At 50.8% G+C, this 25,162-nt stretch overlaps 4 protein-coding genes across 4 annotated transcripts; all 4 read left to right on the plus strand.

The window, feature by feature from the left end:
• The first annotated feature begins 433 nt into the window (after positions 1-433).
• On the plus strand, positions 434-4,489 carry LOC143274279 (uncharacterized). The gene is made up of 3 exons (XM_076576683.1): positions 434-2,538; positions 2,735-2,914; positions 3,114-4,489. Exons 1-3 carry the CDS (start codon positions 2,370-2,372, stop codon positions 3,773-3,775), a joined length of 1,011 nt encoding a protein of 336 aa, XP_076432798.1. The 5' UTR covers positions 434-2,369; the 3' UTR covers positions 3,776-4,489.
• An 803-nt stretch (positions 4,490-5,292) lies between these two features.
• On the plus strand, positions 5,293-8,075 carry LOC143274282 (uncharacterized). Its single transcript, XM_076576685.1, has 3 exons — positions 5,293-6,631; positions 6,828-7,007; positions 7,208-8,075. Exons 1-3 carry the CDS (start codon positions 6,463-6,465, stop codon positions 7,762-7,764), a joined length of 906 nt encoding a protein of 301 aa, XP_076432800.1. The 5' UTR covers positions 5,293-6,462; the 3' UTR covers positions 7,765-8,075.
• Positions 8,076-9,157: 1,082 nt separating this feature from the next.
• Positions 9,158-12,572, plus strand: LOC143274283 (uncharacterized). The gene is made up of 2 exons (XM_076576686.1): positions 9,158-10,997; positions 11,198-12,572. Exons 1-2 carry the CDS (start codon positions 10,952-10,954, stop codon positions 11,752-11,754), a joined length of 603 nt encoding a protein of 200 aa, XP_076432801.1. The 5' UTR covers positions 9,158-10,951; the 3' UTR covers positions 11,755-12,572.
• Positions 12,573-14,111: 1,539 nt separating this feature from the next.
• LOC121831167 (uncharacterized) lies at positions 14,112-18,150 on the plus strand. The gene is made up of 3 exons (XM_042282145.2): positions 14,112-14,799; positions 14,996-15,175; positions 15,375-18,150. Exons 1-3 carry the CDS (start codon positions 14,631-14,633, stop codon positions 17,648-17,650), a joined length of 2,625 nt encoding a protein of 874 aa, XP_042138079.2. The 5' UTR covers positions 14,112-14,630; the 3' UTR covers positions 17,651-18,150.
• The last annotated feature ends 7,012 nt before the right edge of the window (positions 18,151-25,162 follow it).

Consider the following 25,162-nt stretch of genomic DNA (forward strand, 5'->3'; position numbering starts at 1 on the left):
TTGGAAGAGAGGAGGAGGACCGATTGTTTTTCCCCTTATGTTCAGTGTTTGCAAACACAATTAAAAATATTCCAATAAAGAATTGCACCCCAAGGTGTGTTATTTGGATGGTAGAAAGGGTACAGTGCTCCATCAGTCCAGTGCTGTTGGACACCCTCACTATCTTCCTGAGGCTGGAATCTTCTGGATTGTGGGTCCCCACCCCAACACTCACAGGATCAAAGGCTTCCCTTGTTCCTTAACCCAGTACATCTCATAGGGATGGAGCTGCCTGCCAGGCTGTCGAGTCTCCTCTGGCTCTTTGACTCAAGGTGACTCCAGTCGACTGGGTTTGCAACTTGGTTTTTTGACAAAAACTGGCTTTGAAAGTTCCATTTGGTTGTATCTAGTTGCCACCAGCTGCTTTGCTTTTGGTTGGTGTCCCTCTGGGAGGGGGATTGGAGGGCTGGGACTGGAATGCTGGTATCTTAGGGTCATCTGAATTTCCTGACTTGGAGAGCTTGTGGGTTGAGTCTCCTTAGGAAGTCTGAGGTGGCTGGGGTGGTGGTGGTGCATGCCTTTAATCCCAGCATTTGGGAGGCAGAGGCAGGTGGATCTTGAGTTTGAGGGTAGCCTGGTGTAGAGAGCAAGATCCAGGACAAGGCACCAAAACTACACAGAGAAACCTTGTCTGGAAAAACAAAGATGGGCCGGCAGTGTGGCGCATGCCTTTAAATCCAGCACTCGGGAGGCAGAGCCAGGCAGATCTCTGTGAGTTCGAGGCCAGCCTGGTCTACAAAGTGCGTTCCAGGGAAGGTACAAAGCAGCACAGAGAAACCCTGTCTTGAAAAACCAAAAAGGAAAAAAAAAAAAAAAGCAAGAGAAAACAGAAAAAGATGTGCACAGTTCACTAGTTTGTGCTTATGTAGATATCCTGTTGGAGCTTTTGTAAGCAAGAGAGTTCAGGGGCTGGAGTGGTGATGCTTTCACAGTTAAGAACCTGAACTAGGCCTACTGAGGCCCCTGAGTTTTGATTCCTATCACATCAGGTGACTCAACTGCTTATAAGTACAATTCTGCTGGATGCAAAGCTTCTGGCCTCCCCAGGACACCTGCACTCACTATTGTGTAACATCAACATGCACGCACATACTTACATATAATTAAAAAGAATGATAACAAAATAAATCTTAAAGCTCTAAATAATTTTTTTTTCTTTTGTTTTTTCATTGTTTGAGACAAAGGTTCTCTGTGTAGCTTTGGAGTCTGTCCTGGAACTCGAAATGATCCACCTGCCTCTGCCTCCCAAGTGCTGGGATTAAAGGTGTGAGCCACCACCGCCCAGCAAATAATTTCATTTTCTTCAATCTCAACGAATAAACAAAGTGAACAGGAAACTGAATGGAAATATATTTCTGTTGTTTAGAGAAAGGAGGCACTACAGTAAATGTAAGAATCTCTCTGGTTAGGAAGCCCCGGGTGTGGAGTTGCCTTCACTAAAAGTGTCTTCCTTTGTCCTGCCCAGCTATCTCTAGAGAGTAAAAGAAATCGGGAAGTCCAGTGTGCTGAAGCATGTCTCATTTCCTGCCTGGGCAGGCTGCTTAACAAGACCCTGTCTCAAAACCCAAAGAAATAGAAAAAGCATAAGGAGACTTGTTATCTAGAGGCAAGCAACTCAGAGCTAAGGTGCAGGGAATAGGTGAGACTTAATTGTTGGTCTTGAAGTCAGGTAAGAGTCTGTCCTGATGTTGGGTAGACTGTTGTCAATTCCCTGTGTTGTTCACTTAGGATGTCTGCTGCTTCCTAACACATATGTTTTTATTTGTTGTTGTTGTTGTTGTTTTTTCTTTGAGACACGGTTTCTCTGTGTACCTTTGCACCTTTCCAGGATCTCACTCTATAGACCAGGCTGGCCTCGAACTCACAAAGATCCTCCTGGCTCTGCCTCCCAAGTGCTGGGATTAAAGATGTGCCCCACCACCACCCAGCTACACATATGGTTTTTGTTTTTTCCCTTTTTGCTTTGTTTGATTTTTGAGACAGCATTTCTCTGTGTAGCCCTGGCTGTCCTGGAACTCTCTCTGTAGAGGAGGCTAACCTCGAACTCACAGAGATCCACCTGCCTCTGCCTTCAGTGTGCTGGGTTAAAGGCCTGTGCCACTACAGCCTGGGCACAATCCCTCTAGCTGCAGCATCCTTCTCTCCCAGGTGCAGCCAGTGTATCTGTGAGGCTTTGAGGGGAGACAAGGCCTGAGATCCAATTGGAAGGACGAGCGTGGGGCGGGGCTAGCAAACAGCCATTGAAATAGGGCTCACCAGAGGGGCTTCTTTTGGGTTTGCTTTATTGAGTGTGGAGTTGCACAGGCTGTTTGCAACGATATTGCTGCAGTATGACCGCCTTTAAGCGCTTTAAGTCCCTCGTCCAGCTGCAACACCAAGAAGGGACTTTATTTAAAGTGGTCGGAGACTCTTGCAAGCTGCCCAGGTGGCTCCATCCCGAGCATCTGGATGATCCAGAAACAGTGTATGTGGATGCTTGGCTGGTGGAAAAGATGTTTGGTGAGTAACCTGGGAAGGGAAGGCAGAGGCAACCTTTTTCTGGACTCTATGTCTGAGTATGTGCTATAGAGAAAGCCTGGCCAGTGGCTGTGGCCCGAGGCTTATACCACCTGCACCCAGCTGCCTCAACTTCTGAACGAATGTGCCAAGAAGTGGAAGCCACCTCACCCTCATGTTCCTCCTTTTTCCTGCTCAGGTAAGGATGGAGAGTACATCCCGCATGTGGAGTGTGTGACACGTACCGTGCTTCAGGTGAACCAGTGGAAAGCTGAAGAGGAAGCTGAGATTTTGATATTTGGGCCTCCTGATTACCAAAAGGATGTTTCCCAAATGATCTCCAACTTGGTTGACTATTTCTGCAAGCAAGTAATACAAGGTATGGGCTGGTGGGAATAGGTAGGGTTGTCCTGCCTGGCAAGCCTTGGCTCCTTGGGAGGGATCCACTGGGGAAATGGGTTTTGGAAATGTTGGAGGCCACATAGCCCTGTGTTCAGGAACCTTTGGCTCCTACTCCTGCCTGTCCCAGGAGTGACTGCCCTTACCAGTCTCCTTTCACTGCTTTTCTTCCAACACAGAGGAGCACGGTTCTCAAGAGACTGAGACCCAGTGTCTTCCTGTGGCGGTTCGGGAGGCGGCCACCCAGCTGGCTCCGGTTGAGGTCTGTGAAGTTGCCACTCAGCAGGCTCCTGTGGAGGTCTCTGAGGCTGCCACCCAGCTGGCCCCGGTGGAGAACCCTGAGGATGCCACCCAGCCAGTTAAGGTAGAGAATGGTGATGCCATTCAGCTGTCTTCGGTGGAGAACCCTGGGGATGCCACCCAGCTGGCCCCGGTGGAGAACGCTGAGGATGCCACCCAGCCAGTTATGTTAGAGAATGGTGATGCCACCCAGCTGGCTCCGGTGGAGGATGGTGATGCCATTCAGCTGTCTCCGGTGGAGAACCCTGAGGATGCCACCCAGCCAGTTAAGGTAGAGAATGGTGATGCCATTCAGCTGTCTTCGGTGGAGAACCCTGGGGATGCCACCCAGCTGGCTCCAGTTGAGAACACTGAGGCTGCCACCTTGCTGGCGTCTCTGGAAGACACTGATGCCGCCACCCAGCTGGGTCCTGTGGCCGTCCATGAGGAGGCTAGTGAAGCTGCCACATTGCACACTTCAGGGGAGGTCCATCAGGATGTCACTAAGCAGTCTGCCACTGAAGTCTGTGAGGCTGCCACCCCCCCTAGCAGCACTCTGTAGAGGTCTCTGAGGTTGTTCTTGGCAGGGGTCGTGAGTTTGGGGGTATACGGGTTGGGGGTACCTAGAGTTCTCCAGTGGAGAACCATGAGACTGGAGCCCAGCAGTCTTTGAATGTTAGTATTGAGCCTCCAAAGGCTGCCTGGGCCCACGTACCAGGTTATAAAGGTGACTCAGGTGTTGAACCAGGATAAATGTACACACCTCTAATCCCAGCACCGGGAGGCAGAGGCAGGGGCTCTCTTCGTTCCAGGCTAGTCTGGGATGAATGAAGCAGTGATCCGAGTCTCCGGACATCTTTTTCTGTTTGTTTCGCCATAGAAGTTGGAAGAGAGGAGGAGGACCGATTGTTTCCCCCTTGTGTTCAGTGTTTGCAAACACAATTGAAAATATATACTCCAATAAAGAATTGCACCCCAAAGTATGTTATTTGGATGGTAGAAAGGGTACAGTGCTCCATCAGTCCAGTGCTGTTGGACACCCTCACTATCTTCCTGAGGGTGGAATCTTCTGGATTGTTGGTCCCCACCCCAACACTCACAGGATCAAAGGCTTCCCTTGTTCCTTAACCCAGTACATCTGATAGGGATGGAGCTGCCTGCCAGGCTGTCGAGTCTCCTCTGGCTCTTTGATTCAAGGTGACTCCAGTGGACTGGGTTTGCAACTTGGTTTTTTGACAAAAACTGGCTTTGAAAGTTCCATTTGGTTGTATCTAGTTGCCACCAGCTACTTTGCTTTTGGTTGGTGTCCCTCTGGGAGGGGGATTGGAGGGCTGGGACTGGAATGCTGGTATCTTAGGGTCATCTGAATTTCCTGACTTGGAGAGCTTGTGGGTTGAGTCTCCTTAGGAAGTCTGAGGTGGCTGGGGGGGGGGGGTGGTACACGGCTTTAATCTCAGCATTTGCGAGGCAGAGGCAGGTGAATCTTGAGTTTTGAGGGTAGCCTGGTGTAGAGAGCAAGATCCAGGACAAGGCACCAAAACTACACAGAGAAACCTTGTCTGGAAAAACAAAGATGGGCCGGGCAGTGTGGCCCATGCCTTTAAATCCAGCACTCGGGAGGCAGAGCCAGGCAGATCTCTGTGAGTTCGAGGCCAGCCTGGTGTACAAAGCTCGTTCCAGGGAAGGTACAAAGCAGCACAGAGAAACCCTGTCTTGAAAAACCAAAAATAAAAAAAAAAAGCAGAGAAAAAAGAAAAAGATGTGCACAGTTCACTAATTTGTGCATATGTAGATATCCTGTTGGAGCTTTTGTAAGCAAGAGAGTTCAGGGGCTGGAGTGGTGATGCTTTCACAGTTAAGAACCTGAACTAGGCCTACTGAGGCCCCTGAGTTTTGATTCCTATCACATCAGGTGACTCAACTGCTTATAAGTACAATTCCGCTGGATGCAAAGCTTCTGGCCTCCCCAGGACACCTGCACTCAATATTGCGTAACATCAACATGCACACACATACTTACATATAATTAAAAAGAATGATAACAAAATACATCTTAAAGCTCTAAATAACTTTTTTTTCTTTTGTTTTGTTTTTTCATTGTTTGAGACAAAGGTTCTCTGTGTAGCTTTGGAGTCTGTCCTGGAACTCGCAATGATCCACCTGCCTCTGCCTCCCAAGTGCTGGGATTAAAGGTGTGAGCCACAACCGCCCAGCAAATAATTTCATGTTCTTCAATCTCAACGAATAAACAAAGTGAACAGGAAACTGAATGGAAATATATTTCTGTTTAGAGAAAGGAGGCACTACAGTAAATGTAAGAATCTCTCTGGTTAGGAAGCCCCGGGTGTGGAGTTGCCTTCACTAAAAGTGTCTTCCTTTGTCCTGCCCAGCTGTCTCTAGAGAGTAAAAGAAATCGGGAAGTCCAGTGTGCTGAGGCATGTCTCATTTCCTGCCTGGGCAGGCTGCTTAACAAGACCCTGTCTCAAAACCCAAAGAAATAGAAAAAGCATAAGGAGACTTGTTATCTAGAGGCAAGCAACTCAGAGCTAAGGTTCAGGGAATAGGTGAGACTTAATTGTTGCTCTTGAAGTCAGGTAAGAGTCTGTCCTGATGTTGGGTAGACTGTTGTCAATTCGCTGTGTTGTTCACTTAGGGTGTCTGCTGCTTCCCAACACATATGTTTTTATTTGTTGTTGTTGTTTTTTCTTTGAGACACGGTTTCTCTGTGTACCTTTGCACCTTTCCAGGATCTCGCTCTATAGACCAGGCTGGCCTCGAACTCACAAAGATCCGCCTGGCTCTGCCTCCCAAGTGCTGGGATTAAAGATGTGCCCCACCACAACCCAGCTACACATATGGTTTTTGTTTTTTTCCTTTTGGCTTTGTTTGATTTTTGAGACAGCATTTCTCTGTGTAGCCCTGGCTGTCCTGGAACTCTCTCTGTAGAGGAGGCTAACCTCGAACTCACAGAGATCCACCTGCCTCTGCCTTCAGTGTGCTGGGTTAAAGGCCTGTGCCACTACAGCCTGGGCACAATCCCTCTAGCTGCAGCATCCCTCTCTCCCAGGTGCAGCCAGTGTACCTGTGAGGCTTTGAGGGGAGACAAGGCCTGAGATCCAATTGGAAGGACGAGCGTGGGGCGGGGCTAGCAAACAGCCATTGAAATAGGGCTCACCAGAGGGGCTTCTTTCGGGTTTGCTTTATTGAGTGTGGAGTTGCACAGGCTGTTTGCAACGATATTGCTGCAGTATGACCGCCTTTAAGAGCTTTAAGTCCCTCGTCCAGCTGCAACACCAAGAAGGGACTTTATTTAAAGTGGTCGGAGACTCTCGCAAGCTGCCCAGGTGGCTCCATCCCGAGCATCTGGATGATCCAGAAACAGTGTATGTGGATGCTTGGCTGGTGGAAAAGATGTTTGGTGAGTAACCTGGGAAGGGAAGGCAGAGGCAACCTTTTTCTGGACTCTATGTCTGAGTATGTGCTATAGAGAAAGCCTGGCCAGTGGCTGTGGCCCGAGGCTTATACCACCTGCACTCAGCTGCCTCAACTTCTGAACGAATGTGCCAAGAAGTGGAAGCCACCTCACCCTCATGTTCCTCCTTTTCCCTGCTCAGGTAAGGATGGAGAGTACATCCCGCATGTGGAGTGTGTGACACGTACCGTGCTTCAGGTGAACCAGTGGAAAGCTGAAGAGGAAGCTGAGATTTTGATATTTGGGCCTCCTGATTACCAAAAGGATGTTTCCCAAATGATCTCCAACTTGGTTGACTATTTCTGCAAGCAAGTAATACAAGGTATGGGCTGGTGGGAATAGGTTAGGGTTGTCCTGCCTGGCAAGCCTTGGCTCCTTGGGAGGGATCCACTGGGGAAAGTGGGTTTGGAAATGTTGGAGGCCACATAGCCCTGTGTTCAGGAACCTTTGGCTCCTACTCCTGCCTGTCCCAGGAGTGACTGCCCTTACCAGTCTCCTTACAGTGCTTTTCTTCCAACACAGAGGAGCACGGTTCTCAAGAGACTGAGACCCAGTGTCTTCCTGTGGCGGTTCGGGAGGCGGCCACCCAGCTGGCTCCGGTTGAGGTCTGTGAAGTTGCCACTCAGCAGGCTCCTGTGGAGGTCTCTGAGGCTGCCACCCAGCTGGCCCCGGTGGAAAACGCTGAGGATGCCACCCAGCCAGTTAAGTTAGAGAATGGTGATGCCACCCAGCTGGCTCCGGTGGAGGATGGTGATGCCATTCAGCTGTCTCCGGTGGAGAACCCTGGGGATGCCACCCAGCCAGTTAAGGTAGAGAATGGTGATGCCATTCAGCTGTCTTCGGTGGAGAACCCTGGGGATGCCACCCAGCTGGCTCCAGTTGAGAACACTGAGGCTGCCACCTTGCTGGCACCTCTGGAAGACACTGATGCCGCCACCCAGCTGGGTCCTGTGGCCGTCCATGAGGAGGCTAGTGAAGCTGCCACGTTGCACACTTCAGGGGAGGTCCATCAGGATGTCACTAAGCAGTCTGCCACTGAAGTCTGTGAGGCTGCCACCCCCCCTAGCAGCACTCTGTAGAGGTCTCTGAGGTTGTTCTTGGCAGGGGTCGTGAGTTTGGGGGTATACCGGTTGGGGGTACCTAGAGTTCTCCAGTGGAGAACCATGAGACTGGAGCCCAGCAGTCTTTGAATGTTAGTATTGAGTCTCCAAATGCTGCCTGGGAACCAGTTACCAGGTTATAAAGGTGACTCAGGTGTTGAACCAGGATAAATGTACACACCTCTAATCCCAGCACCGGGAGGCAGAGGCAGGGGCTCTCTTCGTTCCAGGCTAGTCTGGGATGAAGGAAGCAGTGATCCCAGTCTCCGGACATCCTTTTCTGTTTGTTTTGCCATAGAAGTTGGAAGAGAGGAGGAGGACCTATTGTTTTTCCCCTTATGTTCAGTGTTTGCAAACACAATTGAAAATATTCCAATAAAGCATTGCACCCCAAGGTGTGTTATTTGGATGGTAGAAAGGGTACAGTGCTCCATCAGTCCAGTGCTGTGGACACCCTCACTATCTTCCTGAGGCTGGAATCTTCTGGATTGTGGGTCCCCACCCCAACACTCACAGGATCAAAGGCTTCCCTTGTTCCTTAACCCAGTACATCTGATAGGGATGGAGCTGCCTGCCAGGCTGTCGAGTCTCCTCTGGCTCTTTGACTCAAGGTGACTCCAGTGGACTGGGTTTGCAACTTGGTTTTTTGACAAAAACTGGCTTTGAAAGTTCCATTTGGTTGTATCTAGTTGCCACCAGCTACTTCTGCTTTTGGTTGGTGTCCCTCTGGGAGGGGGATTGGAGGGCTGGGACTGGAATGCTGGTATCTTAGGGTCATCTGAATTTCCTGACTTGGAGAGCTTGTGGGTTGAGTCTCCTTAGGAAGTCTGAGGTGGCTGGGGTGGTGGTGGTGCATGCCTTTAATCCCAGCATTTGGGAGGCAGAGGCAGGTGAATCTTGAGTTTTGAGGGTAGCCTGGTGTAGAGAGCAAGATCCAGGACAGGCACCAAAACTACACAGAGAAACCTTGTCTGGAAAAACAAAGATGTGCCGGCAGTGTGGCACATGCCTTTAAATCCAGCACTCGGGAGGCAGAGCCAGGCAGATCTCTGTGAGTTCGAGGCCAGCCTGGTCTACAAAGTGCGTTCCAGGGAAGGAACAAAGCAGCACAGAGAAACCCTGTCTTGAAAAACCAAAAAGGAAAAAAAAAAAAACAAGAGAAAACAGAAAAAGATGTGCACAGTTCACTAGTTTGTGCATATGTAGATATCCTGTTGGAGCTTTTGTAAGCAAGAGAGTTCAGCGGCTGGAGTGGTGATGCTTTCACAGTTAAGAACCTGAACTAGGCCTACTGAGCCCCCTGAGTTTTGATTCTTATCACATCAGGTGACTCAACTGCTTATAAGTACAATTCTGCTGGATGCAAAGCTTCTGGCCTCCCCAGGACACCTGCACTCAATATTGCGTAACATCAACATGCACACACATACTTACATATAATTAAAAAGAATGATAACAAAATAAATCTTAAAGCTCTAAATAACTTTTTTTTCTTTTGTTTTGTTTTTTCATTGTTTGAGACAAAGGTTCTCTGTGTAGCTTTGGAGTCTGTCCTGGAACTCGCAATGATCCACCTGCCTCTGCCTCCCAAGTGCTGGGATTAAAGGTGTGAGGAACCACCGCCCAGCAAATAATTTCATGTTCTTCAATCTCAACGAATAAACAAAGTGAACAGGAAACTGAATGGAAATATATTTCTGTTGTTTAGAGAAAGGAGGCACTACAGGAAATGTAAGAATCTCTCTGGTTAGGAAGCCACATGTGTGGAGTTGCCTTCACTAAAAGTGTCTTCCTTTGTCCTGCCCAGCTGTCTCTAGAGAGTAAAAGAAATCGGGAAGTCCAGTGTGCTGAGGCATGTCTCATTTCCTGCCTGGGCAGGCTGCTTAACAAGACCCTGTCTCAAAACCCAAAGAAATAGAAAAAGCACAAGGAGACTTGTTATCTAGAGGCAAGCAACTCAGAGCTAAGGTTCAGGGAATAGGTGAGACTTAATTGTTGCTCTTGAAGTCAGGTAAGAGTCTGTCCTGATGTTGGGTAGACTGTTGTCAATTCCCTGTGTTGTTCACTTAGGATGTCTGCTGCTTCCCAACACATATGTTTTTATTTGTTGTTGTTGTTGTTTTTTCTTTGAGACACTGTTTCTCTGTGTACCTTTGCACCTTTCCAGGATCTCGCTCTATAGAACAGGCTGGCCTCGAACTCACAAAGATCCGCCTGGCTCTGCCTCCCAAGTGCTGGGATTAAAGATGTGCCCCACCACCACCCAGCTACACATATGGTTTTTGTTTTTTCCCTTTTTGCTTTGTTTGATTTTTGAGACAGCATTTCTCTGTGTAGCCCTGGCTGTCCTGGAACTCTCTCTGTAGAGGAGGCTAACCTCGAACTCACAGAGATCCACCTGCCTCTGCCTTCAGTGTGCTGGGTTAAAGGCCTGTGCCACTACAACCTGGGCACAATCCCTCTAGCTGCAGCATCCCTCTCTCCCAGGTGCAGCCAGTGTATGTGAGGCTTTGAGGGGAGACAAGGCCTGAAATCCAATTGGAAGGACTAGCGTGGGGCGGGGCTAGCAAACAGCCATTGAAATAGGGCTCACCAGAGGGGCTGCTTTCAGGTTTGCTTTATTGAGTGTGGAGTTGCACAGGCTGTTTGCAACGATATTGCTGCAGTATGACCGCCTTTAAGAGCTTTAAGTCCCTCGTCCAGCTGCAACACCAAGAAGGGACTTTATTTAAAGTGGTTGGAGACTCTCGCAAGCTGCCCAGGTGTCTCCATCCCGAGCATCTGGATGATCCAGAAACAGTGTATGTGGATGCTTGGCTGGTGGAAAAGATGTTTGGTGAGTAACCTGGGAAGGGAAGGCAGAGGTAACCTTTTTCCTGACTCTATGTCTGAGTATGTGCTATAGAGAAAGCCTGGCAGGTGGCTGTGGCCAGAGGCTTATACCACCTGCACCCAGCTGCCTCAACTTCTGAACGAATGTGCCAAGAAGTGGAAGCCACCTCACCCTCATGTTCCTCCTTTTCCCTGCTCAGGTAAGGATGGAGAGTACATCCCGCTTGTGGAGTGTGTGACACGTACCGTGCTTCAGGTGAACCAGTGGAAAGCTGAAGAGGAAGCTGAGATTTTGATATTTGGGCCTCCTGATTTCCAAAAGGATGTTTCCTAAATGATCTCCAACTTGGTTGACTATTTCTGCAAGCAAGTAATACAAGGTATGGGCTGGTGGGAATAGGTTAAGGTTGTCCTGCCTGGCAAGCCTTGGCTCCTTGGGAGGGATCCAGTGGGGAAAGTGGGTTTTGGAAATGTTGGAGGCCACATAGCCCTGTGTTCAGGAACCTTTGGCTCCTACTCCTGCCTGTCCCAGGAGTGACTGCCCTTACCAGTTCCTCACACTGCTTTTCTTCCAACACAGAGGAGCACGGTTCTCAAGAGACTGAGACCCAGTGTCTTCCTGTGGCGGTTCGGGAGGCGGCCACCCAGCTGGCTCCGGTTGAGGTCTGTGAAGTTGCCACTCAGCAGGCTCCTGTGGAGGTCTCTGAGGCTGCCACCCAGCTGGCCCCGGTGGAGAAAGCTGAGGATGCCACCCAGCCAGTTAAGTTAGAGAATGGTGATGCCACCCAGCTGGCTCAGGTGGAGGAAGGTGATGCCATTCAGCTGTCTCCAGTGGAGAACCCTGAGGATGCCACCCAGCCAGTTAAGGTAGAGAATGGTGATGCCATTCAGCTGTCTCCGGTGGAGAACCCTGGGGATGCCACCCAGCTGGCTCCAGTTGAGAACACTGAGGCTGCCACCTTGCTGGCGCCTCTGGAAGACACTGATGCCGCCACCCAGCTGGGTCCTGTGGCCGTCCATGAGGAGGCTAGTGAAGCTGCCACGTTGCACACTTCAGGGGAGGTCCATCAGGATGTCACTAAGCAGTCTGCCACTGAAGTCTGTGAGGCTGCCACCCCCCCTAGCAGCACTCTGTAGAGGTCTCTGAGGTTGTTCTTGGCAGGGGTCGTGAGTTTGGGGGTATACCGGTTGGGGGTACCTAGAGTTCTCCAGTGGAGAACCATGAGACTGGAGCCCAGCAGTCTTTGAATGTTAGTATTGAGTCTCCAAATGCTGCCTGGGAACCAGTTACCAGGTTATAAAGGTGACTCAGGTGTTGAACCAGGATAAATGTACACACCTCTAATCCCAGCACCGGGAGGCAGAGGCAGGGGCTCTCTTCGTTCCAGGCTAGTCTGGGATGAAGGAAGCAGTGATCCGAGTCTCCGGACATCTTTTTCTGTTTGTTTTGCCATAGAAGTTGGAAGAGAGGAGGAGGACCGATTGTTTTTCCCCTTATGTTCAGTGTTTGCAAACACAATTAAAAATATTCCAATAAAGAATTGCACCCCAAGGTGTGTTATTTGGATGGTAGAAAGGGTACAGTGCTCCATCAGTCCAGTGCTGTGGACACCCTCACTATCTTCCTGAGGCTGGAATCTTCTGGATTGTGGGTCCCCACCCCAACACTCACAAGGATCAAAGGCTTCCCTTGTTCCTTAACCCAGTACATCTGATAGTGATGGAGCTGCCTTGCCAGGCTGTTGAGTCTCCTCTGGTGCTTTGACTCAAGGTGACTCCAGTGGACTGCGGTTTGCAACATGGTTTTTTTGACAAAAACTGGCTTTGAAAGTTCCATTTGGTATCTAGTTGCCACTACCTACTTCTGCTTTTGGTTGGTGTCCCTCTGGGAGGGGGATTGGAGGGCTGGGACTGGAATGCTGGTATCTTAGGGTCATCTGAATTTCCTGACTTGGAGAGCTTGTGGGTTGAGTCTCCTTAGGAAGTCTGAGGTGGCTGGGGTGGTGGTGGTGGTGGTGGTGGTGCATGCCTTTAATCCCAGCATTTGGGCGGCAGAGGCAGGTGAATCTTGAGTTTGAGGGTAGCCTGGTGTAGAGAGCAAGATCCAGGACAAGGCACCAAAACTACACAGAGAAACCTTGTCTGGAAAAACAAAGATGGGCCGGGCAGTGTGGCGCATGCCTTTAAATCCAGCACTCGGGAGGCAGAGCCAGGCAGATCTCTGTGAGTTCGAGGCCAGCCTGGTCTACAAAGCGCGTTCCAGGGAAGGTACAAAGCAGCACAGAGAAACCCTGTCTTGAAAAACCAAAAAGAAAAAAAAAAGCAAGAGAAAACAGAAAAAGATGTGCACAGTTCACTAGTTTGTGCATATGTAGATATCCTGTTGGAGCTTTTGTAAGCAAGAGAGTTCAGGGGCTGGAGTGGTGATGCTTTCACAGTTAAGAACCTGAACTAGGCCTACTGAGGCCCCTGAGTTTTGATTCCTATCACATCAGGTGACTCAACTGCTTATAAGTACAATTCCGCTGGATGCAAAGCTTCTGGCCTCCCCAGGACACCTGCACTCACTATTGCGTAACACCAACATGCACACACATACTTACATATAATAAAAAAGAATGAAAATAACTCTTAAAGCTTTAAATCCTTTTTTTTTGTTTTGTTTTGTTTTTTTTGGTTGGTTAAGACAAGGTTTCTCTGTGTAGCTTTGGAATCTGTCCTGGAACTCCCTTTGTAGCCGAGGCTGGCCTAGAACTCACAGAGATCCACCTTCCTCTGCCTCCCAAGTGCTGGGATTAAAGGTGTGAGCCACCACCGCCCAGCAAATAATTTCATGTTCTTCAATCTCAATGAATAAACAAAGTGAACAGGAAACTGAATGGAAATATATTTCTGTTGTTTAGAGAAAGGAGGCACTACAGGAAATGTAAGAATCTCTCTGGTTAGGAAGCCACATGTGTGGAGTTGCCTTCACTAAAAGTGTCTTCCTTTGTCCTGCCCAGCTGTCTCTAGAGAGTAAAAGAAATCGGGAAGTCCAGTGTGCTGAGGCATGTCTCATTTCCTGCCTGGGCAGGCTGCTTAACAAGACCCTGTCTCAAAACCCAAAGAAATAGAAAAAGCATAAGGAGACTTGTTATCTAGAGGCAAGCAACTCAGAGCTAAGGTGCAGGGAATAGGTGAGACTTAATTGTTGGTTTTGGAGTCAGGTAAGAGTCTGTCCTGATGTTGGGTAGACTGTTGTCAATTCCCTGTGTTGTTCACTTAGGGTGTCTGCTGCTTCCCAACACATATGCTTTTTTTTTTTTTTCATTCGAGGCAGGGTTTCTCTGTGTAGCTTTGGGCCTTTTCTGGAACTCAGTAGCCCAGGCTGGCCTTGAACTTATACAGATCTGCCTGGCTCTTCCTCCCTAGTGCTGGGATTAAGGGTGTGTGCCACCACCGCCCAGCTACACATATTTTTTTTTTTTTGAGATAGGGTTTCTGTGTAGCTTCATGCTGTTCCTGGAATTCACTTGGTAGCCCAGGCTGGCCTTGAACTCACAGAGATCAGCCTGGCCTTGTCTCCAAAGTGCTGGGATTAAAGGTGTGGGCCACCACTGTCCTGCCACATATTTTTTTTTTTCTACTATGTTTGATTTTTGAGACAGCATTTCTCTGTGTAGCCCTGGCTGTCCTGGAACTCTCTCTGTAGAGGAGGCTAACCTCGAACTCACAGAGATCCACCTGCCTCTGCCTTCAGTGTGCTGGGATTAAATGCCTGTGCCACTATACCTTGGGTACCCTCTAGCTGCAGCATCCCTCTCTCCCAGAAGAGGCCAGTGTACCTGTGAGGCTTTGAGGGGAGGCGGGGCTTCTGGGAGTGGGACGCAAGGCCTGAGATCCAATTGGAAGGACAAGGGTGGGGCGGGGCTAGCAAACAGTCATTGAAATAGGGCTCACCAGAGTGGCTTCTTTCGGGTTTGCTTTATTGAGTGTGGAGTTGCACAGGCTGTTTGCAACGATATTGCTGCAGTATGACCGCCTTTAAGAGCTTTAAGTCCCTCGTCCAGCTGCAACACCAAGAAGGGACTTTATTTAAAGTGGTCGGAGACTCTCGCAAGCTGCCCCTGTGGCTCCATCCCGACTATCTGGATGGTCCAGAAACAGTGTATGTGGATGCTTGGCTGGTGGAAAAGATGTTTGGTGAGTAACCTGGGAAGGGAAGGCAGAGGCAACCTTTTTCTGGACTCTATGTCTGAGTATGTGCTATAGAGAAAGCCTGGCCAGTGGCTGTGGCCCGAGGCTTATACCGCCTGCACCCAGCTGCCTCAACTTCTGAACGAATGTGCCAAGAAGTGGAAGCCACCTCACCCTCATGTTCCTCCTTTTCCCTGCTCAGGTAAGGATGGAAAGTACATCCCGCGTGTCGAGTGTGTGACACGTACAGTGCTTCAGGTGAACCAGTGGAAAGCTGAAGAGGAAGCTGAGATTTTGATATTTGGGCCTCCTGATTACCAAAAGGATGTTTCCCAAATGATCTCCAACTTGGTTGACTATTTCTGCAAGCAAGTAATACAAGGTATGGGCTGGTGGGAATAGGTAGGGTTGTCCTGCCTGGCAAGCCTTGGCTCCTTGGGAGGGATCCACTGGGGAAATGGGTTTTGGAAATGTTGGAGGCCACATAGTCCTGTGTTCAGGAACCTTTGGCTCCTACTCCTGCCTGTCCCAGGGGTGACTGCCTTTACCAGTCTCCTCACACTGCTTTTCTTCCAACACAGAGGAGCACGGTTCTCAAGAGACTGAGACCCAGTGTCTTCCTGTGGCGGTTCGGGAGGCGGCCACCCAGCCGGTTCCCGTCGGGGTCCCTGTTGCTGCCACCCAGCCGGCTCCCGTCGTCGGGGTCCGTGTTGCTGCCACCCAGCCGGCGCCCTTCGGGGTCCGTGTTGCTGCCACCCAGCCGGCGCCCGTCGGGGTCCGTGTTGCTGCCACCCAGCCGGCGCCCGTCGGGGTCCGTGTTGCTGCCACCCAGCCGGCGCCCGTCGGGGTCCGTGTTGCTGCCACCCAGCCGGCTCCCGTCGTCGGGGTCCGTGTTGCTGCCACCCAGCCGGCTCCCGTCATCGGGGTCCCTGTTGCTGCCACCCAGCCGGCTCCCGTCATCGGGGTCCGTGTTGCTGCCACCCAGCCGGCTCCCGTCGTCGGGGTCCCTGTTGCTGCCACCCAGCCGGCGCCCGTCGGGGTCCGTGTTGCTGCCACCCAGCCGGCGCCCGTCGTCGGGGTCCCTGTTGCTGCCACCCAGCCGGCGCCCGTCGGGGTCCGTGTTGCTGCCACCCAGCCGGCTCCCGTCGTCGGGGTCCCTGTTGCTGCCACCCAGCCGGCGCCCGTCGGGGTCCGTGTTGCTGCCACCCAGCCGGCTCCCGTGGTCGGGGTCCCTGTTGCTGCCACCCAGCCGGCGCCCGTCGGGGTCCGTGTTGCTGCCACCCCACTGTCTCCGGTGGAGGACTCCGAGGATGACCCCCAGCTGCCTCCGGTGGAGGACTCCGAGGATGACCCCGACTCCGAGGATGACCCCCAGCTGTCTCCGGTGGAGGACTCTGAGGATGACTCCGACTCCGAGGATGACCCCGAGGATGACCCCCAGCTGTCTCCGGTGGAGGACTCCGAGGATGACCCCGACTCCGAGCATGACCCCCAGCTGTCTCCGGTGGAGGACTCCGAGTATGACCCCGACTCCGAGGATGACCCCCAGCTGTCTCCGGTCGAGGACTCCGAGGATGACCCCCAGCTGTCTCCGGTGGAGGACGCCGAGGCTCCCCCCCAGCTGTCTCGGGTGGAGGACGCTGAGGATGACCCCGACTCCGAGGATGACCCCCAGCTGTCTCCGGTCGAGGACTCCGAGGATGACCCCCAGCTGTCTCCGGTAGAGGACCCCGAGGATGACCCCGACTCCGAGGATGACCCCCAGCTGTCTCCGGTGGAGGACTCCGAGGATGACCCCGACTCCGAGGATGACCCCCAGCTGTCTCCGGTGGAGGACCCCGAGGCTCCCCCCCAGCTGTCTCCGGTGGAGGACCCCGAGGCTCCCCCCCAGCTGTCTCCGGTGGAGGACGCCGAGGCTCCCCCCCAGCTGTCTCGGGTGGAGGACGCTGAGGATGACCCCGACTCCGAGGATGACCCCCAGCTGTCTCCGGTCGAGGACTCCGAGGATGACCCCCAGCTGTCTCCGGTGGAGGACCCCGAGGATGACTCCGACTCCGAGGATGACCCCCAGCTGTCTCCGGTGGAGGACTCCGAGGATGACTCCGACTCCGAGGATGACCCCCAGCTGTCTCCGGTGGAGGACTCCGAGGATGACCCCGACTCCGAGGATGACCCCCAGCTGTCTCCGGTGGAGGGCCCCGAGGCTCCCCCCCAGCTGTCTCCGGTGGAGGACGCCGAGGCTCCCCCCCAGCTGTCTCGGGTGGAGGATGCTGAGGATGACCCCGACTCCGAGGATGACCCCCAGCTGTCTCCGGTGGAGGACGCTGAGGATGACCCCCAGCTGTCTCCGGTGGAGGACCCCGAGGATGACCCCGACTCCGAGGATGACCCCCAGCTGTCTCCGGTGGAGGACTCCGAGGATGACCCCGACTCCGAGGATGACCCCCAGCTGTCTCCGGTGGAGGACCCCGAGGCTCCCCCCCAGCTGTCTCCGGTGGAGGACCCCGAGGCTCCCCCCCAGCTGTCTCCGGTGGAGGACGCCGAGGATGACCCCCAGCTGTCTTCGGTGGAGGACGACGAGGCTTTCACCCACCTGTTTCCCGTGGAGGAAGCTGATTCTGCCACCCAGCTGGGTCCTGTGGCGGTCCATGAGGAGGCTAGTGCAGGTGCCACCGTGCACACTTCATGTGAGCTCCATCAGGATGTCACTAAGCAGTCTGCCACTGAAGTCTGTGAGGCTGCCACCCCCCCTAGCAGCACTCTGTGGAGTTCTCTGAGGTGGTTGTTGGCTGGAGTGGGTATGGGAGAGGGTGGGGGTGGTGGGGATGCACCTAGGAAGAGTAGTAGCATTGTCTAGTAGAGAAGAATGAGACTGGAGCCCAGCAGTCTTTGCATGTTAGTATTCAGCCTCCAAAGGCTGCCTGGGAACCAGTTACCACCAGGATAAATGTACACACCTCTAATCCCAGCACCGGGAGGCAGAGGCCGGGGGTCCCTAGTTCCAGGCTAGTCTGGGATGAATGAGGCAGTGATCTTTAAACTCTGCTGAAGTCTCCTGACACCTTTTTCTGATTGTTTCGCCCTAGAAGTTGGAAGAGAGGAGGAGGACCGATTGTTTTTCCCCTTATGTTCAGTGTTTGCAAACACAATTGAAAATATTCCAATAAAGAATTGCACCCCAAGGTGTGTTATTTGGATGGTAGAAAGGGTACAGTGCTCCATCAGTCCAGTGCTGTTGGACACCCTCACTATCTTCCTGAGGCTGGAATCTTCTGGATTGTGGGTCCCCACCCCAACACTCACAGGATCAAAGGCTTCCCTTGTTCCTTAACCCAGTACATCTGATAGGGATGGAGCTGCCTGCCAGGCTGTGGAGTCTCCTCTGGCTCTTTGACTCAAGGTGACTCCAGTGGACTGGGTTTGCAACATGGTTTTTTGACAAAAACAGGCTTTGAAAGTTCCATTTGGTTGTATCTAGTTGCCACCAGCTACTTCTGCTTTTGGCTTGTTCCCTTCTGGCAAGGGCGGATTGGAGGGCTGGGACTGGAATGCTGGTATCTTAGGGTCATCTGAATTTCCTGAACTTGGAGAGCTTGTGGGTTGAGTCTCCTTAGGAAGTCTGAGGTGGCTGGGGTGGGGGTGGTACACGCCTTTAATCCCAGCATTTGGGAGGCAGAGGCAGGTGGATCTTGAGTTTGAGGGTAGTGAGGTCTACAGAGAGTTCCAGGACAGCTAAGAACCACAAGAGACCCTGTCCTGAAAACAAGTCTGACGGGAGGCAGCTGAGTGCTCTAAATTTTCACAGAAATATTCAACGGGTAGGGCTAACAGCTAGCAGGAATAAATTTTCATTTACAAATGCCAGGAGGCAAGGTTGTGCTGTTGCATGCCTTTAGTCCCAGCCCTTGGTAATCTCGAGCAGGCAGACCTTGGAAGTTCAGGGTCATCCTGGTTTACACAGCAAATTTTAGGATAGCCAGAGCCGTACAATGAGACCTTGTATCAAAAAATCTAGGAGATAGCCTGGCAGTGGTGGTGCACGCCTTTAATCCCAGCACTGGGGAGGCAGAGCCAGGGGGATCTCTGAGTTCTAGGCCAGCCTGGGCTACCAAGTGAGTTCCAGGACAGGCGCAAAGCTCCCTAGGGAAACCCTGTCTTGAAAAACAAAAATCACTGAGTGGAGAGCAAAGCTTGGGTTTGTCACATGTAAGATAGAACTTGCATGTTCTGGGTGACAGGTGAATGTACCGATGACTTGAGGATGGGATACCGACTTTAAGGAACCTCTCCATGGCCAGGTTTGCTCTCTGAAGCAGTCTCACGGTAGCCCTGGTTGGCCTATGACTCACACTATACTCCAGGTTGGCTTAGAACTGGAGATCTGTTTGCCTCTGCCTCGGAGTGCTAGATAAAAAGATTCTTCAGGCCGGGCGTGGTGGCGCACGCCTTTAATCCCAGCACTTGGGAGGCAGAGCCAGGTGGATCTCTGAGTTCAAGGCCAGCCTGGGCAACCGGGTGAGTTCCAGGAAAGGTGTAAAGCTACACAGAGAAACCCTGTCTCGAAAAATAAATAAATAAGAAAAAATAAAAATAAAAATAAAATAAAAATAAAAATAAATAAAAAATCTTCGGAATGACAACTTTTACTTTTGCTATGATGTAGCATCGTGCCAAGTACTTCCTCCTACATGCACAAAGCCCTGACTTTGATCTCTACCACCAAAGGAAACAGATGCAGGTGATTTTATCTGTTTCCTTGAGATCTTACTATGTAGCCCTGGCTGGCCTGAAACTCAGCTCTGCCTGCCTCTGCTGGGATTAAAGGCATGTGCCACCACATCAGGTCTTCATATAGTTGGTGGGAACAGGGTGACTATAGCCCAGGCCTTGAACTTATGTAGCTGCAGATGAAGCTCAACTTTTTTTTTTTTGAGACAAGATCTTTGTAGCACTGGCGTTTCTGTGACCCAGTTAGATATATAGACCCGTATGCATCACCAGTCTTGACCGGCTGCTCCAGGGCTCAGGTGTATGCCTTGTGGTGTAAGATGAAAAGGTGCTGTACTTCAAGCCATCAGTACAGACTTTAGGGTGCACCTAAGTGCTTGTTTGGGTGAATACAGAGTTACAGGCCCCAAATTAAAAGTGGTAGTGTTGAGCCCTTGTCTTTCCCCTGAAGTAGGCAGGGACTTTAATTGAAGGGAGGGCAAGTGTTGGAAAACTTAGTTCCTTCTTTCATTTTTAAGAGGATCTTCTGGACAGCTGTGGCTGGCCTTGAACGCACAGCCTTGGCCTCCTGAGTGCTGGCGTTTCTGGAACAAGCTGTATGTAGAACGGGTTGGCTTTGAACTCAGATCTGCCTGCCTCTGCCTCTGGAGTGCTGGGATTAAAGGAGTCTACCACCACCACCCAGCTGACCCTGATCTACCTGTCTCTACCTCCTAAATGATGGGGTTATAGGAGTATGATACTGCATCTGGCCAGTTCTCAAGATTTAAAAACTGTAACTATTATCTTTTACCTTTCATAAACAGTATAAATGGGTTTCATGGTGGCACAGACTTTGATGACATTTGCCAGCCAGTACCTTTGTCCCGGTCTTAGGGTTTCTATTGTGGCCACGAAACACTCCGTGATCAAAAAGCAAGTTGGGGAGGAAAAGGTTGATTCAGCTGACCTCTTAGCATTTGCTGTTCATCACTGAAGGAAAGTCAGGACCGGAACTCAAGCAGGGCAGGGGCCTGGAGGCGGGAGCTGATGCAGAGGCCATGGAGGGGGGCTGCTTCCTAGCTTGCTTCCTGTGCCTTGCTCAGGCCATCTTAGAGAACCCAGGACCAGCAGTCCAGGGATGGCACCACTCACCGTGGCTGGGCCCTCCCCCATTGATCACTAAGTGAGAAAATGCCTTGCTGCTGGGTCTCACGGAGGCATTTCTTCAACCGAGGCTCCTTCTGATGATGCTAGCTTGTGTCAGGTTGACACACAAAACCAGCCAGGACAGTCTCTTTCTGCTTTTAGTTTATTTGCATTTAGATCCTCTGTAATGCAAGAAAACGTGTGAGGTTAGTCTTTCTGGGATGGCCTTTTTATTTTTGGATGTGTTGCTCTTCAAGTATTTTCCTGTAAATGCCTTCCTCTCCCCCAAGTCTTGGTCTGTTGGCTTGGGGAGGTTTCACTGCTCCAGCCTTCAAAGCAGTAGGATTGATTACACTACATTACTCTCGGCAGGTTTCATGGGGTTGTGACAGGGTCTCTCACCGTAGCCAAGGCTGGCCTGGGACTTGTGGTAATGCTCCTTCCTGAGCTTCCTAAGTGATGGGACATAGGTTCTTCTGGGGATAGGAAGTAAGGGTTGTGATGGTCTCATGAAGCCCGGGATATCAGGTTTGTGTTACATAGTGGAAGAAGACCTTGGGTTTCCGGCTTTCCTGCCTCTGTTCCCCAATGCTGGGATTACAGTGCACCACCGCAGGAGTTTTCAGGTTCCTGTTTTACAAGCAAGACTGCAAAGTCGCAGATTGGGAATGAAATGGATACAGTGAAGAAACCCAAACAGCCACTCCAAGGGTGAAAAAGAAAGTTATTCTAAATTGCCAAGGCTGTGTCTCCAGGAGAGCAGAAGGGGGAGGGCAGGGGGAGCTGGAGGGGGTATTATGACATCTCCTGGGTTTTCTGGGACCTAGGAGGGAGGGAGCCTGTGAGCTCCAGGAGGGCTTGGGTAGGGACTGAGGGGTCAACCTTGACATGCTAATAGGCACCACAGTTATGTTAATGAGAGCCATACATCCCTTTGGCCAGAGAGAATGACTCCTTTGAGCAGAAGGAACTATCTTCAAGCCCCCCTCTTCCCAGAGATAAGGAGAATTCCTTAAAAGTAGGGACTACCGCCGGGCGGTGGTGGCGCACGCCTTTAATCCCAGCACTTGGGAGGCAGAGGCAGGCGGATCTCTGTGAGTTCGAGGCCAGCCTGGGCTACCAAGTGAGTTCCAGGAAAGGCGCAAAGCTACACAGAGAAACCCTGTCTTGAAAAACCAAAAAAAAAAAAAAAAAAAGTAGGGACTACCAAGTCCCTGAGGGAATGCTGGCTTTCACAGATGTGTCTGAGGGGACTTTGAAAAGAATATGGTAATGTGTGCAAGAAATGTCCTTGGTTGAGACAGATAGTACAAGAGGCCGGATTCTCCTCTCTTCGGGGTGTGTGTGTGTGTGTGTGTGTGTGTGTGTGTGTGTGTGTGTGTGTAAGTAAAACTAGGGTTTTGAACATATCAGGCAGGTTCTCTATAACTGGGCTATTCCCAGACACTTTTTTTTTGAGACATGGTCTTATAGCCCAGGCTGACCTGGAATTCATTATATAGCCAAGGATATCATTGAATTTCTGATCCTTCTGCCTCCACCTTCCAAGTGCTGGGCTATAGATGTGTGCCACCACCAGGTAGATCAACTGCTCTTAAGCACAGAGCCATATCTCTAGCCTTATGTACATTATTTAAAAAAATATTTATTTTATTATGTATACAGTGTTCTGCCTGCATGTGTCTCTGCAGGCCAGAAGAGGGCACCAGATGTCATTACAGATGTTTGTGAGCCACCATGTTGTTGCTGGGAATTGAACTCAGGACCTTTGGAAGAATAGTCAGTGCTCTTAACTGCTGAGCCATCTCTCCAGCCCCCTCATGTAAATTAATTTTAAAATTAAGATACCAGTCTCTTCCCCTCTCCCTCATTAAAATCCACTCTGCCCCAGTCTTGCTGTGTTGCCAAAGATGTCTACGCTGGCTAGTTTTTATGTCAATATGACACAAATAACAGTCATTATGGAAGTGGGGACCTCAGCTGAGAAGCTGGGTGGTGGTGGTACATGCCTTTAATCCCAGCACTCAGAATCTGAGTTCGAAGCCAGCCTGGTCTACTGAGTCAGTTCCAGGACAGCCAGAGCTACACAGAGGAACCCTGTCTCAGAAAAACCAAAATAAATAAAACCTGTTAGCTCTTCATTTTGTGGTGAACTCCAACCATAAAATTATTTCTTTGCTGCATTGTAACTGATTTTGCTACTGTTATTTTTTTTGTTTTGTTTTGTTTTTTTGAGACAGGGTTTCTCTGTGTAGTTTTGGTGCCTGTCCTGGATCTCGCTCTGTAGACCAGGCTGCCCTGGAACTCACAGGGATCCGCCTGCCTCTGCCTCCCAAGTGCTGGGATTAAATGTGTGCACTTCTGGCGGCGGCGGTGGCGGCAGCGGTGGCGGGCTCTGTTATGTATCTTAATGTAAATAACTGACATGCCACCCCCGAGGGGGGTTAGACCCTAGGACTACCAGCGTGGCTATATATCCATTACATAAACATGTAGAAAACAGTTTACAGACTAAAAGGAGCAGTTAGAGACTGGAAGTGTCCTAGTTATTTTTCTGTTGCCATGAGAAAACACCGTAACCAAGGCAACTCACAAGCGTTTGGTGGGGCTTACAGTTTTAGAAGGAGGAGTCCACGACTTTCATGGCAAAGAGCATGGCAAAGGAGCAGCAGACAGGCGTGGCACTGGAGCAGCAGCTGGACGCTTACAGCCAAGCACAAGGTAGAGAGGGAAGTAACGAGGTATGGTATATGGGCTCGTAACCTCAAAGTCACGCCAGGGGCACTCCAACAAGGCCAAGACAGGTAGACAACTCATTTCATTCTTCAGTTGCAGAGTCTGGGAACTGAGGCCCAAGGCATCAGAATTTTGATATTCTGTTCAGTGAGATCAACTCAGGGACGGAAGACCGTATGGATTTTGGGAATATGGTCAATGGTAGAGTACTTGCCTAGCATGCTCAAGTCTTTGTGTTTGATCCTAGCACACAGGAAAAGTGGTAAAACTACTAATTTTTTGATCAGGAAGATAGGCCCAGGACAGCAGGACAGAAAGGTAGGCAAGCCTGCAGAGCAGCTTTGTCTAGTCTGAGATCCATAACACAGGGCATATGCAATTTTCTCGTAGCCACACTTCAAAACTGGAAAAAACAGGCAAAAGTTTTTTCCTCTTTCTTTGACAAGGGCTCAGCAAGTAGCTGCACTTACAGGAAACTTGCTAAGTAATGTCTAGAACCTACAGAGGTCTCTCCTGCAGCCCGCCTTTGCATCCCGAGTGCTGGTGGTAAGGGCATGCACCACTGCACTTAGCCAAAAATGTAACAGTATGATTTATCTAAACATATTTTAAATATTCCAACATGTGACCAACATACATATAAATTCCGAGCCAGGTATGGTGGCACACCTCCATAAGACCAGCATGGAAGCGGAAGGATTGTGATTTCCAGGCACCCTCAATTACATATTGAGATGTCTACCTCAAACGGAATGAGGTGCTGGAGAGATGGCTCAGTGGTTAAGAACACTGGCTGCTCTTCCAGAGGACCCCGGTTCTACTCCCAGCACCCACGTGGAGGCTCCCAACTGTCTACTAACTCCAGTTCCCGTGGATCCTACGCCATCTTCTGGCTTTGGCTGGCACAGCACGCACACCGTGAACATGCAAAGCAAGCAAAACACATAAAATTCCGATTAAAAAGCCAAGCCTGGTAGCGCACCCCTTACATCTCACTCCTAGGGAGGCAGAGGCAGGCAGATCGCTCTATTCGTTCGAGGCCAGCCTGGCTTACAGAGCCAGTTCCAGACTACGCAAAGTGAGACCCTCTCAAAAATACAAAAACGAGGATAAGGGACCCGAGAGCAATCTCTGGGATCCACATGGCGGGAGGAGAGAACCAGCTTGCTCTAGGTCTGTCTTCCCGAGGCCGGGGAGGCAGGTTCTCGCTGCGTACTCCCGCCAAGTTGTAAGGAACACATGTAAGGCCTAGGGTGAACAACCCTGGTCAGGAGTGATAAGCAACAGAATGACGTAAGTAGACCACAAATGGAGCAGTGATAAGCTATAAGCTATGTGTGGAAGTAGGGATAAGACCAGAAACCCAGCCAGGAAAGAATATAAAAGATGAAGCCTCAGACCCGACCAACAGAGCTCGTCAGGCCCTCGCGGAGACGACTCTTCCTCCGCCAGAGACGTGAGAGCCTGTGCCCAGTGCAGACGTGGCGGATCTGAGGAAGGCGGACCCAAGATCCAGAGGGACAGACGTGGCGAGTCGGAGAGGTACTCCCGCTTCCATTTGGAAGACAGGATGCATAGTGCTTGTAATCTTACTGTGTGAATAAATGAGTGTGATACCAAGTCTGAATCAAGAGTGATGATATTGTAACCGGGGTAGGTGCTCGTCACACAAGTCTTTTGCGGAAGGCAAGCCTGGGGTAAAGGAGACCTTCCTTGGTCCCAGTCCGGCTTGAGGAGCGTACCCCTGGCAAAGCACAAACCACAATGACAAGAGTAT

This window comes from Peromyscus maniculatus, chromosome 7 (genome assembly GCF_049852395.1).
Source record: "Peromyscus maniculatus bairdii isolate BWxNUB_F1_BW_parent chromosome 7, HU_Pman_BW_mat_3.1, whole genome shotgun sequence".
Taxonomy (NCBI): domain Eukaryota; kingdom Metazoa; phylum Chordata; class Mammalia; order Rodentia; family Cricetidae; genus Peromyscus; species Peromyscus maniculatus.